The 17,006-nt window shown below is 48.7% G+C and overlaps 1 protein-coding gene across 1 annotated transcript in view; it reads right to left on the reverse strand.

Annotated features, from left to right (window-relative positions):
- Positions 1-1,745: 1,745 nt before the first annotated feature.
- The window catches only part of LOC126541223 (uncharacterized), a 45,693-nt gene continuing 30,432 nt past the window's right edge, over positions 1,746-17,006 (reverse strand). Inside the window, exons 5-9 of the mRNA XM_055076637.1 lie at positions 14,750-14,782; positions 8,780-8,984; positions 2,664-2,818; positions 2,536-2,577; positions 1,746-1,810 (exon numbers count right to left, since the gene is read on the reverse strand). Of these exons, the coding sequence (XP_054932612.1) occupies positions 1,746-1,810; positions 2,536-2,577; positions 2,664-2,818; positions 8,780-8,984; positions 14,750-14,782 (500 nt within the window). The remainder of the gene's footprint in view (positions 1,811-2,535; positions 2,578-2,663; positions 2,819-8,779; positions 8,985-14,749; positions 14,783-17,006) is intronic.

Consider the following 17,006-nt stretch of genomic DNA (forward strand, 5'->3'; position numbering starts at 1 on the left):
CGCCTTGTCTCGCCCCCCAGTGTCAGGCCAGCCCAATCATCAGAAAGTACGAATATGCGAGTCCTCCCTCACAGCCACGAATTTGCTTTCGGAGCAGCAGAAGGATGCATCGATTGTTGCTATGCTGGCTTTTCTGTCAGATCCATCAGCGCCTTCTACTGGCCGTACATTGCGTCGCCAAGCACACCACTTTGCTGTTCGTGACGGGCTCCTATACCGCCGTAACTACCTCTCGGATGGGCGCAAATGGTTACTCGTGGTACCTCGGCATCTACGTTCGGAAATATGTGCAGCGTTTCACGATGACCCGCAATGCGCACATACAGGAGTACTAAAAACGTGCGCCCGCCTGCGAATTAGTTATTACTGGCGCGGGATGTACCGATTCGTCCGCCAATATGTCCCCTCCTGCTTCGCTTGCCAACGCCGCAAGAATACCCCTCGTGCCTTAGCTGCTCCACTGCAACCATTGCCTTGTCCAGGACGGGCCTTTGACCGGGTCGGAGTTTATGTTTATGAGCCCCTTCCGACTACTTCAGATGGAAACCAGTGAGTGATAGTGGCGATAGACCATCTCACATGCTACGCCGAAACTTCGCCTCTGCCCGAAACATCTGCGCGGGATGTTGCCTGGTTCCTTCTGCGTAACATCATTCTTCGCCATGGAGCCCCCAGAGAGTTGCTGAGCGACAGAGGCCGCGTCTTTCTGTCTCATGTTATAGAAGCCCTGCTCAAGGAATGCAACGTAATTACTATTGCATACCACCCGCAAACTAATGGCATGACTGAGCGCTATAACCGCACTTTAGCCATGTATGTCGCATCTGACCAAACCAATTGGGACCGAATTCTACCCTTCCTGACGAACGCTTATGATACCGCCGCACGAACCACTACAGGATTTTCCCCGTTCTCTCTTCTTTGCGGACGCGAGCCTTCCTGCATAATGGACGCCATCCTTCCGTATCGTCCTGACACAACGGAGGCTACCACCCTGTTCGAAGCTGCTGCACCGCGGCAGAGTGCCGAAAGCTCGCATGCACATTAATTTCGGAAGATCAGCAGCGACACCCGATTCCCTTTTCTCCGGCACCCTATGCCCCTGACTCACTAGTCTGGCTTTGGGTTCTCGCTACCGGCCCTGGACTTTCACCCAAGCTTGTGTCCAAGTGCCAGGATCCCTACCGTGTCGTCAGTCAAACATCTCCTGTGAACTATTTGGTAGAACCCCTTGAGCCGCCTTCCGATGAGCGCCGCCGAGGGCGCGAAATCGTGCACGTTCAGCGGCTCATGCCATACTTTGATCCACCTGTGCTATCTTGCCCGTAGGTCGCCGAAACGGCTCCTCCGGGGAGGCAATTGTACTAGAGAAGAACGAGGAGCAGGCTCTGCTTGAAGAAAGACGACGACAAGGAGGGGTTGAAAGCTTTGCGCATGTGTTGTCGAGGCTCTCTATCCTCTCGCTGCGGTGCTCTGCTATCTAAGCGTTTTATCAATTGAACTATAACGCCTCTTGACAGTTTGTTTAATATTGCAATAGCAACTCTACGGACACTCAAAGCTTTTTTCCGCCGTCATCGTCGCCGTCACCGTGATGTTCCTATGAAAGTCCGAGCACGACAACAACGTCGCCGCGCGCCCTACGCTGTATGTACGAGCGAAGGCTAGAAATGGCAAGCGAGCAAAGCGGGCAGGAAGCGCGCCGTCTTCCGTCGCCCGCGAGGCACCCGGGAGAGGGAAGGAATTCAGAAGGTTTCTACTCCAGCAACTCCTGCAGAGGCCGCGGCGTCGCGGGCGCCTTGAAACTGATCTGCGAAGTGGACAAAATGCACTGACTGCTGGTAGCTTCGTATGCGCTGTGCTTTAGCGTATAGTTCGAGTTGAAGTGATAGGCAGCACGAAGGTCGATTTGGTCGCTCCTGCTGCCGCGCTTCCGCATTCTCGCGTTTTCACAGCGACTTTCCGAGGTCACCGAGCGAGATGCGTTCATATTGACCCACGCGAGCGTGACACTATGCTTGTTAAATTAGCATTTATTTATTTATTTTATTTTATTTCAATCTCACTTCTTTCTCGCTGTACTACGTAGTGCGATGTACCTTCCAAAGGAATCCACGGGTTCTTTTGCGGCTGCCTATTTGCACGCTGCAAGCGGCATGCCAGTGAAAAGAAGGGACAAATGCGTGACGTCATCTCAATCGCGGGCCGAATGGCTCCCGCGATGAAAACAACGCCCAGGCGTTTGTGTGAATTTGCCGTTGTTTTTGCCACTTACACCGCTGTGATACTTTTCACGGCCTTTTACACAGAGGATGTTTTACATACATCACCACAACCTTTTGACACTGCCCTACGATATAGCGGAAATAGGGACAGAAATTAGAGCTTTGTTTCTTCTGAATATGTCACTTTCTGAGAGTCATACAAAACATTGGCAAATGGCAAATTTTTATCTTTTGAGCCCGAACGGGGTCCTTAGCATGCCTAACTTGAAAAAGATTTTTTTGCGAAAAGCGAACGAGTACTTGTACTCACCACAGTAAACTTCAATGCTAATAGGGGCAGAGAATCGTCCACCTGAAGAAAGTATACAGACGCCATGTTATATATACATTCCTACAAAACCCATTGAGGCTCCGTACGTGTACGCTGTTTCAACTTACTCTTAGACTGTATGCTGTTCTCGCATATCACATGATATAACTGGCTACAGTTGCGCTTGTAAAACCACGGTACCCAAGCGCCGAACCACACCGTGATGCAAGGCATATTCCAGTCAATATCATCCACGTCGAATGCAACCACGCCGGCGAGCTCTCTGTTGCGTGGAAAGAAAATGTCCATGACATCATAAATTACGATACGTTGCGAAAAGATGTTTAAAAATTGAGAATCAAGTCCCCAGATCTGCGCATACGTTTACCGAATTCCATGTCTCAAATAGCCAATAATGCATTCCTACAACCGCTCGTCGTCCTTTTACGGATACCTTCAATTCAACAACCCGTCACTGTAACAGTGGCAAAGGCGACAAGCACGTCTCGAACAGCATTTTGCGCAGCGAACTCACAAGTGGCATTAATAATTTGACCGAGGGCTACATAACTTACTTCCAAGTTGTCCTGGGAATCCGCAATTTGTGCTCTCTGGCAACCCACTAGGCGTGGCGCCCGAAGTTTTGGGAGGCCATCTCCCAAATTTATTATGCCACCTTGTACCGCGCTTTGGGAGCCGCGGCTTTAATTAAATATTATATCGCTGCGTTAGCCTGCTGGAAGAAGAGAGCGGCCACCACAAGAACAGAAGACGTGTGCGTGTGCACACGTGTGCGTGTGCGTGAGTAGGTCTTCATTTTGGCCAGTGCTTACTACTTCCAGACTTGAAAATGTACCGCGGGAAATTCCACATACTTCCACGTAACATATTTTGCGGAGAGGCGGCGGACCTTCTGACAACGCAGCTCCGCAGCGTGCGCCACCTCGAGTATACCACCGAGCCTCTGTAAGAAGACACGTCGCCGCCAGCCACGTCTGCGACCACCCAGTTTGTCGCCCTCTAACATCCCCGCTTCCTCGTTGCCCATTCAGGTATAGACCACGTTCAAGTGGAGGGGCTCATCTTGCATCAGCATGTCAGCAAACATAACCGCTGGTACCAAAGAGTAATGGTGGTGAATACCATCATCTACGTCGGCGGAACTCTTCCTGTCTAGTTTCAGACCCACGGGAACGGGCCACTCAGCAACGACGGCTTCAAGCAGCATGCTCCACGACTTTCTGGGCAGCCCGTCCTGTTGACAGCTTGCCACCCAGAAGCAACAGGAGGTACGTGCCCAGGTGTCAACAGAGCCCTGCTATGTACAAAACGTGCTGGCCCATTATGCAATAACTCGTCAGATGTCCGAGACTGACGTACACAAAGGCACCACCGAGCGCGTGTACGATCTGCTCGTCCTTACCACCGTGACGAACGTTGACAGCCTGATGAAAGAATGCGGCTGCTAATAGCATCCATGGCATGTCTCATTACTTCACGCGTCTGCAAGACAGAACTGCAACATTGACCTGCGAAGAAACCTCTTGTCAACCGTCTACATCTGACGACGTGACGCATATTCCCCGACTCCAACTCAATGCAGCATATCCAGCTGCTCATAAATCCACGCTCTCCGACAGCTCGACGCCAGCTAATCCTTTGATCAAAGTCATTGTTCAGCCAGGAAGTTCACAAAAGTGGGATTCTTCTGTATACTTGGGCACATGAAAAACAGGCAAATTACAATCCATTTCATATCTAGGGAAAGCGAATGCGTGATTGGCATGATTGGCTCGTCAACCATATGTTTATCAATTGTGGTTTCCGCGCAATGAATACCATTATCATACAGCAGCACATTATACGGAGAAATGCTTTCATTTGCAGAGAGATATATACAGTGAAATGAAGCAGATGCGCCCCTAGTTGTCGGGCGAGAGAGCACCCGGGCGAGACATTTCCCAGACACATTGAGGATGTGCTCGACCTCTGCAACCGGGTAAATGCCACCATGACAGAAGACGAGAAAATAGAGCACATTCTCGAAGTAATCGCGTACGGTGCATTTCAGATGTTGCTGCCAAGAACCTAGCGAGTGTCATCGCGCTCGTCAGCCTTTGTCAGAGCTTTGAAGAACATCGCCGCCAATGCAACATCGTCTGCCCAAACATATCCGACGCTGATCCTATCTCGGGCATTGCTGTTGCTACCGTCCGCCCCACCGATCCTCGCTCTTTGATCACATAAAATATTTCATTGATGACAAGGTGGCCCGACAGCTTTCGCTGCTGCGACATAGCCAGAAGCCTGCCGCAACCTTGAGTCCGACCCTAGAGCCAACCATCCACACACAGATTTTCTAGGCTATTGCTGCTGGTCCCAACGTTCACGAACAACCTACTGTGACGGCGCCACTATCCTATGCCGACAACCCTCCCCGTCTTTCTCACTTCTGTCGCTAAAATGATACCACAACCTCCTTTGGCATTTTTCTTCTCATCGCCCATGCATCCAGCACCATTTCCAGTTCCCAGGCAGACACCACAGTTTTTTTTTTCTTCCAGCGAACGCACGGCACACTTTAGGGGCGCTATAACGTAAAGCTATTCCAAAATTTCATATTCCAACTCTGCAATCAGCCCACCGCGATGGGTCAAAAAACTTTTTTTTGAACACCCCCTCCCCCCCCCATATGTCATCTGTCTGTCACGCCTTGTCACGAAAACCGCGATAGCTACCCATCTGATATGGCGTGTAGAAAATGATATGTATGATTAGACCGAACAAAAGAACGACAATTATTTTTGATTCCATGCTTTTCTCTGTTAGCCCTCAGCTAATCGTCAAAAGTTTTCGGGCCGCGCCTACTTCACGTGACTGTCACGCGACGTCGCACAACCGCGAGAACTCAACGCGTGAAAGTGACGTGTACGTGTTAAAGATGTATTAATATGCCGAAAAAAACTTTTTTTTTCTTAGTACCCGAAGACGGCTACGTTCCTAGAGGAATAGAAGATGGCTGCCTCTGATCGCTCAGGCACTAGCTACTCGCACCTCCCGGAGAGCAGTGGTTTATTTGCATATAATAAAACGTTTTGCGTGGCCGTGAAACATTATCGAGCACTGTCGGCACGTTTATCACATTACTTTACCAACATTTGTTTTGCTGGGTATCCGTTTTTTCGGTATTCTAAACATTCCGTTGCACGCCGCATTGATTTTCGATTAGCCAAAGCAAGCTAAGTAAGGGGAAGCTGACCAATCGCAGACGCCGGCACCACCCTATTTATCCGGTTATCTATATTGAGTGCACTGACTCGGCGCCATCGAAACCCTGTGCACGTGAGCGTGCTCCTCGCTTATTGAAAAACTGCTCAATGTAGGCAATTCTATTCGTTTTGAAAGCAAACAAAAGTTACCGCCTATAAACGAGGAGAGCGTTTGGTTGGGCTCTTAAGGCAATGCCGCGGGTCACCGCCAACTCCTTGCGTCCGTGGCTTCGGGAATTTGACGCCAGGATGTTGGAATAAAAAAAATTGTAATAGTTTTACGTTATAGGGCCCAAGACAACCGACCCATCTGCTTCACCTGTGGAATCGCCTTTCATGTTGGGCGCTTTGACCCTTTGACTCCGATCTCCACCAAGGCACTCTACTTTTCCTTCTGCTCGTCGATGATCGCTTTCTTCTTGGCCTTCTCGCAAGCTCAGCAACGTTACCACGTTACTTTCTGGCATGGTACTCTCCCCTGCTAGTCATCAGCCGCGTGCACGGCCCGTGTCGTCATCGAAAACGTTCTTTACATCATCGAGTTATTCCTGTTGCCGTCCTGGTTTATGAACTGATTCTCCGATGCGTTTTTCTGTCAAGTGACAAGGTCGTCAACTATTGTTTTCGGACGGAAGTGACGCTTTCGCCATCGGCCGGCCCTTGTCTCAGTACAAGCAAATCTTAGATGATGCCGACACAAATACAGCTCCTTAAACATGGGCGCTTATTGCTCTGTCATGTGCTGCCGAACCAGGTGGCACCTTAATATTTACGCCATCGGACGTGCTCGCTCAACTCAAAGGCATTTATCTCGCGTTTACCGTCCGCACTGTTACCTGTGGGGCCGCATCGGTTCTGGTGTACAACCACTACCTGTACCCAGTCATTTTTCTCAGTGGAGAGCGATTAGGACATGTTCAAGCTACCTCCACCTGTTCTCACGCTGACACCATTACGTCTGTCCCTAGCCCTCGCTTCCAGCCGTGTTCGACTTACCCATAGACGCTGATGTTTCTTTTTCGGCTCACCGCGCCCAACTTCTAGCTCCCCTTCAAAAGTTTTTCTCTTCCTTTGGCTGTCATCTATCACCACCGGGCCGCACGACAAATGTGTCTCATAACATCGACACTCGTTTGATACAAGCCTCCTTGCGACATTACCCTTATCGCGTTTCCGCGGGAGAGCGCCAAATTATCACGGAGCAAGCGAACGACATGCTGCATCGCCGAGTCATTCAGCCTTCCCAAATCCTTGGTCGTCACCTATGCGCAAAAAGAAATTTCACCGACGATTACGATATCCTTTAATGCGCAATTTGAGTGCAGCTCTATACGTGTTTTGATTTCATGATGCATTGGCTGGCGCTCACAATCTCTATCTCGTGCACGTTGCAAACTGAGCAAAGCATGGCGCAACTGCCTCGCTGATCTGTAGATCAAGACAGTCAGCGCATGGGTGACGCATGGACGCAATTCACAGCAGCCACCGCCGGCAGACCTCTCAGACGACGCCCACTACTCCAGCTGGCGCCATGTCGTAAGCATCGTCGCCGCACTAGGTTTTTTTCTTCACTGTTTCGCCATACCCTCCTGCTCCGCTCTGATGCCGCTTGATGTCTCTTGAATCTCTTTGATGCCAAGTCGGGTCACTGGGTGTGTGGCAGAAGGTGGGTGCCGTCATCAATGAACGCATTTGAAGCCAACATGGGTAACTGGGAATGTGCCGCTCTACAATGACACAAAAGATCTTTTGACTTTCTCCGAAGCTGAGCGTAATAGAATTCGCGTCAGAAAAGTTCATCAACGACAGCAACCCAACGCATCATCAGCCTGCGCCACAACGACATTAGGTATGTGCTACTTTCGATGAACGCCTTTCACGCCAACGCTTTAGGGTTGCACGAGTGGCCCTTTGTATGGGCCGCTCTTGAATAAACCACTCACCAGCTAGGGTCACTGAGTACGTGCGACTGAGCGAAGGAACAATGTTGAGCGTTCGCAGGCAGCGCTGCGCCGCACTTCAGGTGTTGGAGGCCACGCATGGAGTGCTCGGCAGTGCCACTAGATGGCGCAGCTTGTCCAGAAAGACGCCCGACAGAGGAGCCCAGTTGCCGAAAAACGCATTTCTCAGCGTTCACCATGCACCGGCGCGCATTGCATTTTGGAGGCTACGTGCAGGCTTCCCGGCGGCAGCGCCTGGTGGCGCCTAGTGTCCTCAGGGAAGCCTGCAGTAAAAGTCCCGTCGTAGTGCACGCCTCATACATGACTCAATTCGACGGTGGCAATACGTTGTGTCCCTATATTGATACAATGCTAACGCATTACCATCGAGAGTCGTCGTGAGATACCACGTCTTGGTACCATTAAGTCATTCATCTGTAGGCGTCGCCACAGTTCGCGTACGTCCCGAATTTCGCCAAACTCAGGCCTCCTTTGCATAGCACCCCAGGATGAATTTTGCTCCAACTGTGACGCTTTCATTTTGGGAAACCCGTATGGGTACCTTTTGTAGCTTCATGCTACAAGACGGGTGGATGTCAATTTTTCCTATTCAATAACTTTCCTCCACCTTGTGTGCTTCCGCAGAACTTTCTTTGCCATATTCAGTATGCCAGTCTTTCGAGTTGCCGATTATTTCGCCATCTCTCTGCGATCTCCTAGCCTGCTGGTTAGCTCAGATAGTAGAGTCACCAGCCTGGAAAGGCCTTCATCCCGGGTACGAATTCCGGACCAAGACGAATTTTTCTTCAAATGCGAAGCTTTCTGTCTGAGAAACCCGTACGGCTCTCCTCTATAGCTTCGGGCAACAGGAAGGGTGGACGTCAGTTTTTCCGTTTCATCTTAGCTTCCTAACAGCTTTGCGCGTGTTGTCTGGCACGCGTCGCGTTAAGTGCACCCAAATAAATATTACTGAGAGTACGTCATTGCTATAAACAGAACAAAGGTGCAACGCTCAAACGAAGAATTGACGCGTACCTCACGTCTTCCTTTGTCAGGTCTACCCAGAACTCCCAGTTGAGCAAAGGCTCATTCGCGAGCGTCTCGTGTAGTAGTCTGGGCAGTTCCTCTATCTCCACCAGCGCCGATGACTTCTCTGCGCACCGCTTGCTGGCCTCCGTAGCGTTGACTTTATCTTTTCCGTAGCAATACTGGACATCGTTGTTGCCTTCTGCTTTCGTGACTGCGAACGAAGAAAGTGGCGGCGGCCAAAAGAAAAACATTTACAGTGCCCTCTTGCTCGCAACAGCGTTGCAAACGCACCAGTGATGTTTACTGTGTGGACATCATTCAAGTGTACAACGATCCACGTGAGTTTTCACCATATGAATAAAAATTAGATAAACATCAACATCGAAACGTTATTCTATTTTACTGTAATTTCATAACGAAAAGCTCGTATTAGTCGTTCGGTGGAACGCTAATGATTGCTGTCGTTTTAGTTCTGAGAGACGGGGTTTACCCTAAGAAGGACTGGAAATAAGACACGAACAACTATTCATAAAGGCAGGAAAACGAACTCATAAAAAGCCTGCGCCATTCCTCTGCAGTGAAGGTGGGTTACCAGCGAAGCTGGTTTAGCACACGACATTGATGTGACACAAAAGGTAGGTAAAAGGTATAAGCAAATTTTATATTTTGTTGAGCGGTGACGGTGGCCATCCCGAATACACACACGCGCGCGCACGCATACACACGCGCACATACACATACACACGCGCACACACACTTAGTTTGATCGGCGGCCTTGATCGCGCCCCACGAACACATATTTGATCGGCGGGTCTTGACACACACACACACACACACACACACACACACACACACACACACACACACACACACACACACACACACACACACACACACACACACACACACACACACACACACACACACACACACACACACACACACACACACACACGCACACACGCACACACGCACACACACACACACATTTAAGATCGGCGGCACACGAACGCACACGCATTTTCTTGATGGCTGCGTCTTAGTCGGTGGTCTTAGTCGGGGTCTTAGCAGGTGGATTTAGTTGGTGTACATCGTCGGCGGACTTTGCTGATAGCCTGAATCGGTGCCCATAATTTGGTCGTGATGGTGGTGACGATGTTCTTGTAGTCGCTGTGGCATACACTGATCGGCTCGGGCACAACCGTAGAAAGATTCTTTGCCAGAGTGAGGTCTGTGCGCGACCAGTGGTGAGTGGTCGGAGTCCAACAATTTGTGTGCCAGTCCAAGTCGAAGCGTTTGAGCACATCATGTGGAAACCACTTCTTTTCCGGCCCCGATAGGTCAATGTTTCAGTCGATGACGACGATGATGGGCGAGGTGTCGTCATCCCTGATCCAAACGAATGGCGACGACATGAATAAATATCTCGATGTGGCATTTTGTTGCACCCGGCGATATATACGAAGTGTATACCACGATCCCGCCAGTCGTCCGCACGGCACTCACATCGGCACATTCGGTGACACTGTTCTACGGTGGTTTGGGGAGACTTTTAGCGTTTCACACACAAATTGCCTGTCCAGAAAGTACCCTTTGAAGTTATAGCGTACGCTCTAATGAAGTTCTGCAATGTAACCGCGTGGTACCTACGTCTTTGTGATGCGTTCTCTGCCTCACGAGGTTGGGCGTCTTTCCTGACTCGCCGCATGCGCTTGGTGTTTCTTGCACGCTGTTCATCGGTGGTGTTTGCCGACCGACGCCGCCGATCACATTCTCGTCGTTGTCGTTTCCGTTGCTTCTCGGGAGTGGGCACTACACGGGGCTTTGCCATGACGACGAGGGAGGCGAAATGAAAATGTAAAACGGCAGCTTCTCTTGTGTAGTTTTATGTATATACACGCGCGGTGAGAAAGGCGAACGGCCACCGGCGCAACGTAAGCACGCCACGCATGACGGTGGCGCCGCCCCGTGAAATCGGAAGGAAACGAGGTGTGCATTAGATTAGAATGACAGCAAAGACAGGGCGGTGAGAGCGTAGGCATGGTCGACGCAGGTTGCATAGCTGTCAATGTTTGGCAAACATTTTTTTGTCTAGCTGAGAGTCCAGTGATCTTGAAAATGGTGCTTGTTGATAACGAATTTGAGACCGTTTGAGACCGGAGTCTTTGCTCGCGCACATGAAAATTTACGGAAGGTTAGCCATAAACAGCTCCGCTTTAAAAAGCGATTGGCAGACTCAACAGCTGCAATGCAAAATCGGCCAGTGTTCTTGCGAACTTATTTAAAATATAAAGGTTGCAGAGAGAATCATAATATACTCCTGGCACCTTTGTTTGACTTCCTAGCGCATAAGTAATACCCTCTGCCACTGCCGCTTCCGTCCGTCCTTCCACACTCCCGTGCAATGTAGCCAGTGAGAATTAATTACCTTTGCTTGGCCTCCTCAAAAGCACCTTCACTGAAACATTTCTTTCTGTTGCCTGCCAACAGCAGCGTGACAACAGTTATTTGTTCATTGATATATAATACCTAAACGACTTTCTAAAGGCAAGAAATACTTCGCCTGGCCGAGTTTGACGACCTTCTTTAGCGCAATAACGCGAAAATTGTGCAAACATGTCTTAAATAAAGGAGCGACCAAGATAAAGGCGTCAACGAAAATGTGCAGTAGAGTTTACTCACACTAGTAAAACAGCGAATACTCACACGGTATGAACATTTCGATATTAGTTACAAGTGCTCTTCACTCCTATCTGTCAAACGAGTAGTTAAACTCACGAGTACTATATTTCGTGTCAGTGATTCTGCCACGGAAAGCCCCTACTACCCTCAAGATGACAAGTCATCTTGTGGATAAGCCTGCCAATGAGTGTAGCTACTGTTCTGACAAAAAAAAAAATAACTTTCTTTTCGAAAACGCTGCAAAGAATAGTAATAGCTGCCCTGACGAAGACGAGTCGTCTTGTCGGTAACCTTGTTACGGAAAGCAGCTGTTACGTTGACGAAGTCGAACTTTCATATTCAGTAAACCTGCCAATGAAAGTAGCTGCTGCACTATTGGAGACGAGTGCAATCGTCGCTAACCTTAGCAAGTATTTCCTGCTATAAACAAGAGATGTTGTCTTGACAATAACCCTGCAAAGGATACAATAATAACAACTCTGCGAAAATATACATACTGACTTCACCAACACGAGTTTTATTGTCAGTAACCATGCCAATGAATGTAGGTTTACCCTGACAAAGACGAGTCCTTATGCAGATAGTCCTGCCAAGGAAAGTACCAGTTGGCTTGGCGAAAAGAGTCCCCCTTTTGATAACCACGCCAAAGAAACTACTTGCTGCCCTGACGACCCATTTTATTGTAAGTAACTGGTAGTGTTATCGGTTATCTCTGATCTGACCAATACTCGTGATGACAGGCTCTTTGATGTTATTGAGGAAAAGGGATAAAATGCGGCTGTCTAATAAACACGGGGATTTTTGGGTACGTGGCTACATCGGAGTGTCTTCAGCCTTTCGCTCGCATCACCGCTCTGGCAGCGGGCACGACAGTAACCCTGCGAAATAAAGAACCTGCTTCCCTGAAGGGGACGGCACCTGTTATCCATACTCCTGCAATGAAAGCTGCTTTGAATGAAACGACGTTTGGTCCTCTTTTTGCTAATCCGCCAAGGAAACTTCCCGTTGCCACGAAGAAGACGAGTAATGTCAATAAAGCTGCCACTCAGATGTTGCAATGAAGAAGTCAAGTTACCTTTTTTGGAATGCTAGCTACGAGCTGAGGCTTCGCTTCTTTCCCCCCTTTTGAATTTCTTAAGTACCCGTTCTTAAGTACCCGTTCCTGCGGCGAGCTTCGGCGTCGGCTTTGTCGACAGCGTAACCGAGCGAACGAGCACAGCGAAAAATAGAGGGTTTTAGTTGGGCGCTTTACGCTCCGCTCAGGAGCTAAGCGGAAAGAAAGCGCGAATGCGCATGCGCCCTCCGATTAGCCGCAAGCGGGCTAGCGGAGCGACAAACACGGTCCGCCTACAAGCTGCCTGAGCGGAGCGGGCTGCGCAGCACGTTGGCTAGCGTTGGCGTCAGAAAGGATTGGATTGGAAGCAGAAACCAAGCTCGCTGGCTATAACGTGGCGTTCCCCGCGACGGCGTTTATTTTTCACCGGATAAAATGGCCCGGTAACGCAATGCAAGCGCACGCCTAGATGCTTCATGGACAAATACGTTATGTATATATATATATATATATATATATATATATATATATATATATATATACGTCGTACATTATAAAAGTGATCAATGGGGTTTTTTATTTTCTTTCATTACCTTTAATTTGGCCAGAGGGCTCTGCAACTATCAAAGGTCTGCTCCGCTGCGCTAAATCGCCCGCCGCTCCGCGGTGGCTTAGCGGCGCGACTTGGAGCGGAGCGTACCGTAAAGACGCTCAACTAAAACACTCTAATGAAAGCCAACGCCGAGCGTAGCGCAGGATGCAAGACGTGAGGAGGAGAGTGGAGAGGAGGGTGCAGCGCAAGCAGGAGACAGAAAAAAAATTGTGGGGTTTTTACGTGCCAAAACCACTTTCTGATTATGAGGCACGACGTAGTGGGGGACTCCGGAAATTTTTGAACGCATGGGGTTCTTTAATGTGCAGGTAAATCTAAGTACACGGGTGTTCTCGCATTTCGGCCGCATCGAAATGCGGTGTTACGACTTTGAGGTGGTGCCGTAGCGCTCGTCACCCGTTTCGTGACGGAGCGTTGGTAGCGAAGACTCCGAATCAGGCGTCGGTGAGAATAACAAAAGGGACTTTATACACGATATACAGGTCATTATACAGGACAAGATCGGATCGGCACGGGGGCCGAGAGCTAACAGCAAACGCGACTGTTCCCGCACGGCGACGTCCGGTGAGCCTCCAACGCGTGACACATCTCACTTCGCTCGAGAGCGGCACTCGGCTCCCGGTGGGTCGGTGGATCCGTTTCTCCCGGCGGCGGCGTCAGGGCTTATAAAGCCCCGAGAAACGATTGTCACTCAAACGGCCCAATACAAAGCCAGCACTCGACGGTCGTCCGAGAGGTCCAACCAGCGACCGCGCTGGCCCCCCGCTTGAAAGTTACCGCGCGCGGTGACCTCCAGGGAAAAGGAAATACGGCGCCGGGCTGTCTAGCACTTTGTTGCCCGTTTGGACATCTCGCTTGTCGATGCTTCTCCTCAGGACGCCGCTGCCTGACGGCTCAGCATCTTGACTTGTCAAGGGAGAGTTAGGGCGCTGGGCCTTTCGGCGCAGCCCCGGGTTTGTCCAAAGGGCGTTCGCAGGATAAATTCTGCATCTTGTAGATTCGGATTCTGGCCTGGTGGTAATGGCACAACAACGGCCGCCGTGACCCAGGAGGCAGAAAGCGGAGGAGGGCATGGCGAAAGCTTGAGAAGAAAAGCGTACGGCGGCGACGAAGGCTACTGGGAAGTCTGAGAGGCCGTCTGGTAGGTCCGGCGGTGGCGGCGGCTGCTGTGAATCGTACCGACGTGTCACTCACGCGCTGGCTCTGGCGATCTCACTATAGCGAGGCAGTCGCGCCACACTTCGCTCCGTTTGCAGCATGCCGCACTAGACGCATTGTCCAGGCCAGCCAATATGTCGCGAAATGAAAACACTTATAGGGCTGCGCTCAAATTTCGCATAGCGAGTATTGTAATCATCGGTAAGTTTCTTTGTCTGCTTTTTCTTGTAAACTGCCGTCTTGTTCGAACACCGACATTTAAAACATTGCTACAATAACAAGCAATCCAATACTCATGGGCAATCACTTCCGAGGCAATCGATATTAACAATGACGTCCCTATTTTTAATCCCGCATGAGCAGCAAGAGAAGCACGCACCACGATGTAAGTAGCCCTTCAGTAATGTTGCCGTAATGATCAATAGACCCACATTCGATACATAAGCACTGCAAACGTTCTTCCACTCACCACATTCTGGTCCATTCGAGTAGTGGAGCTCAGCTGCAACACAAGTGCAACACGTTCAGTTTATTAGAGTAAGTGTCGACACTTACATCGATAGCGACCAAAGATCATAGCAACGCCTTCGAGCTCACAGAAAACAATCTAGAATATGGAACGCTAATAAATACGGTACATTTGAAAGACTCAATGATCGAATAACAGATTGAATAATTGATTTAGTTTCATCGATTTCCTTATTTATTTCTTTACATCAAGTTTACAAGCCCTAGGCTAGTTTGTGTCAAAAACAAAGTTTTACGTTGGCAATGCACCTTTCCAGATATGCGAGCCCACTGTCAGCGGCAGCAGCAGCGTGATTCTGGAAAGGTCCACGCCCATTTCTGGAAAGGTCCATGCGGATAGGCTAAACGACATTGCACAATATCAAATATGCGATAATCAACTAACTTGATCAACACTTCGTCAACGATAAACTGTACAACAGTAGTCAAATATAATATTATATATAATATCAATGAAGTACAATGAAATGAAGAATAATATCAAGTACAGAATAGAGACGAAGTTGGTGAAGGAATAAGCAATATACATGCAAAAAGAATGCAACTGAGTTGCGTTTCTTTATTTTTTGATTACGTCAATGACTTAATTGTTCTATATACATAGTGTACCGCTAGCGCGTTAGAAAAATTAGGTGAAATTTGTAATACAATAGGAATAGCGTTCAAGATTTTATTACCCGAGAATTATGTTACCGTTCACTGTATACATTCTATAGTAGGCAGTATTTAGTCACGGCTATTTTACATTGATTCAGTTGTTTTCGCATTATCTGTCACCGTAGTCGCATCACTCGGTTGACTCCGCCCTTCGTCATTCTTTGGTGTTCCAGACATTGACAATGTGAGGCTTAGCTGTTGAGAGCTATGAGCAATTGCACTGGCAATGACTTGGGAGAACCTGTACGGACGTGTTGTCAAATGTAGAATGCATATAAGTGAGCACTCCACAACATGTTTATGTCGCATCCATTGTGTTGATGTCATTGTGCTTATGTCGTATTCATTGTGTTCTACATACGAAAGTTGGCACTTCTGATTCACTGAGATTCTCCCGGACAATTTTATTATGTTTCTAATTTACTACACGCGAAAAATCATGGTTGCACGCACGAAGCCCCCACCATCACCCTTCTTGTGCAATAATGCATGGGGTTCCTCCGAGAAGCACGCATGCAGTGTCCCGTCTAATTGCCTGGCTGGTCACGTGGCGAGTTGAGTAACACGCCCCCATTGTTCCTCCACGGCCATTGATCTTTCAACAAAAATTACAAGGGGAAAGTGTGCCGCTTGTGTCTGCTGTAGGTGCAAATATGAAATTAGAGTCTGAGAAATATGCGTAGTACATAAATTTCGTTCAGGCTTGAACTACCTTTCTGGCGTTGCAAATTGAACATTTTCAAATGACGTGCTTGAATGAAGTGAATTGTAATATTTATGCACGTGCACAAAAACCTATTGCATGTTTATGTGTAGAACATATGAATAAGAGAAAAAAGTTTAAAGATAAGGCGGTACTAACTTCCACCATTAGAGCGTCTGAAGCCACGAGACCGAAGATTCCACAATTTTATGTGCTTCCCATTGTAGCTGAACAAATGCAGCAGGGTACCCCCTTGTATTTTTGGAGAAACATTTTTGGTCACTTCAAAGGGGGAGAGGAAAGAAGAGTGACATATGATTTTGACAAGTGACATAAATATGACGGATGCACCGCCATACGAATGGCGGTGCGTCCTGCTGATATTGACGCGCGCCGTATCTCTGATTATAATACAGAACGTATTACCGCTTATGTGGAAATTCCTCAATTCCAGAACACCAACCGCACTGGTTGGTGTTAAAAGCGCTAAAAGAACATGCGTTATGCCGTTTCTGTGTGTAGAAACCCTTACGTATAGCGTACGCTAATTTAGAGTTTTGCGTCCTCTACCAGCATTTGCAGACGTAACAATACCACATTTTCCTTTATAAACAGCAGTACCAGAAAGGTAATTAAGAGAACAAAAAATGTAGAAACATTGGTGCTTTGGTTGTAGCAAATGGCTCTCGAACAAAACCGTATTAGCTGAAACCCGCCAAGATGCTAGAATGATCTTCTGTTCGGCACCATTTTCGGCAATAAATAACCCGCCAAGACCTCTTCGTTGCGGGCGAAATCACGAAAACCATCAAAGTTTCCGCTGAACTTTACCTACGAT

The sequence above is a fragment of the Dermacentor andersoni genome, chromosome 2 (genome assembly GCF_023375885.2).
Source record: "Dermacentor andersoni chromosome 2, qqDerAnde1_hic_scaffold, whole genome shotgun sequence".
Taxonomy (NCBI): Eukaryota; Metazoa; Arthropoda; class Arachnida; order Ixodida; family Ixodidae; genus Dermacentor; species Dermacentor andersoni.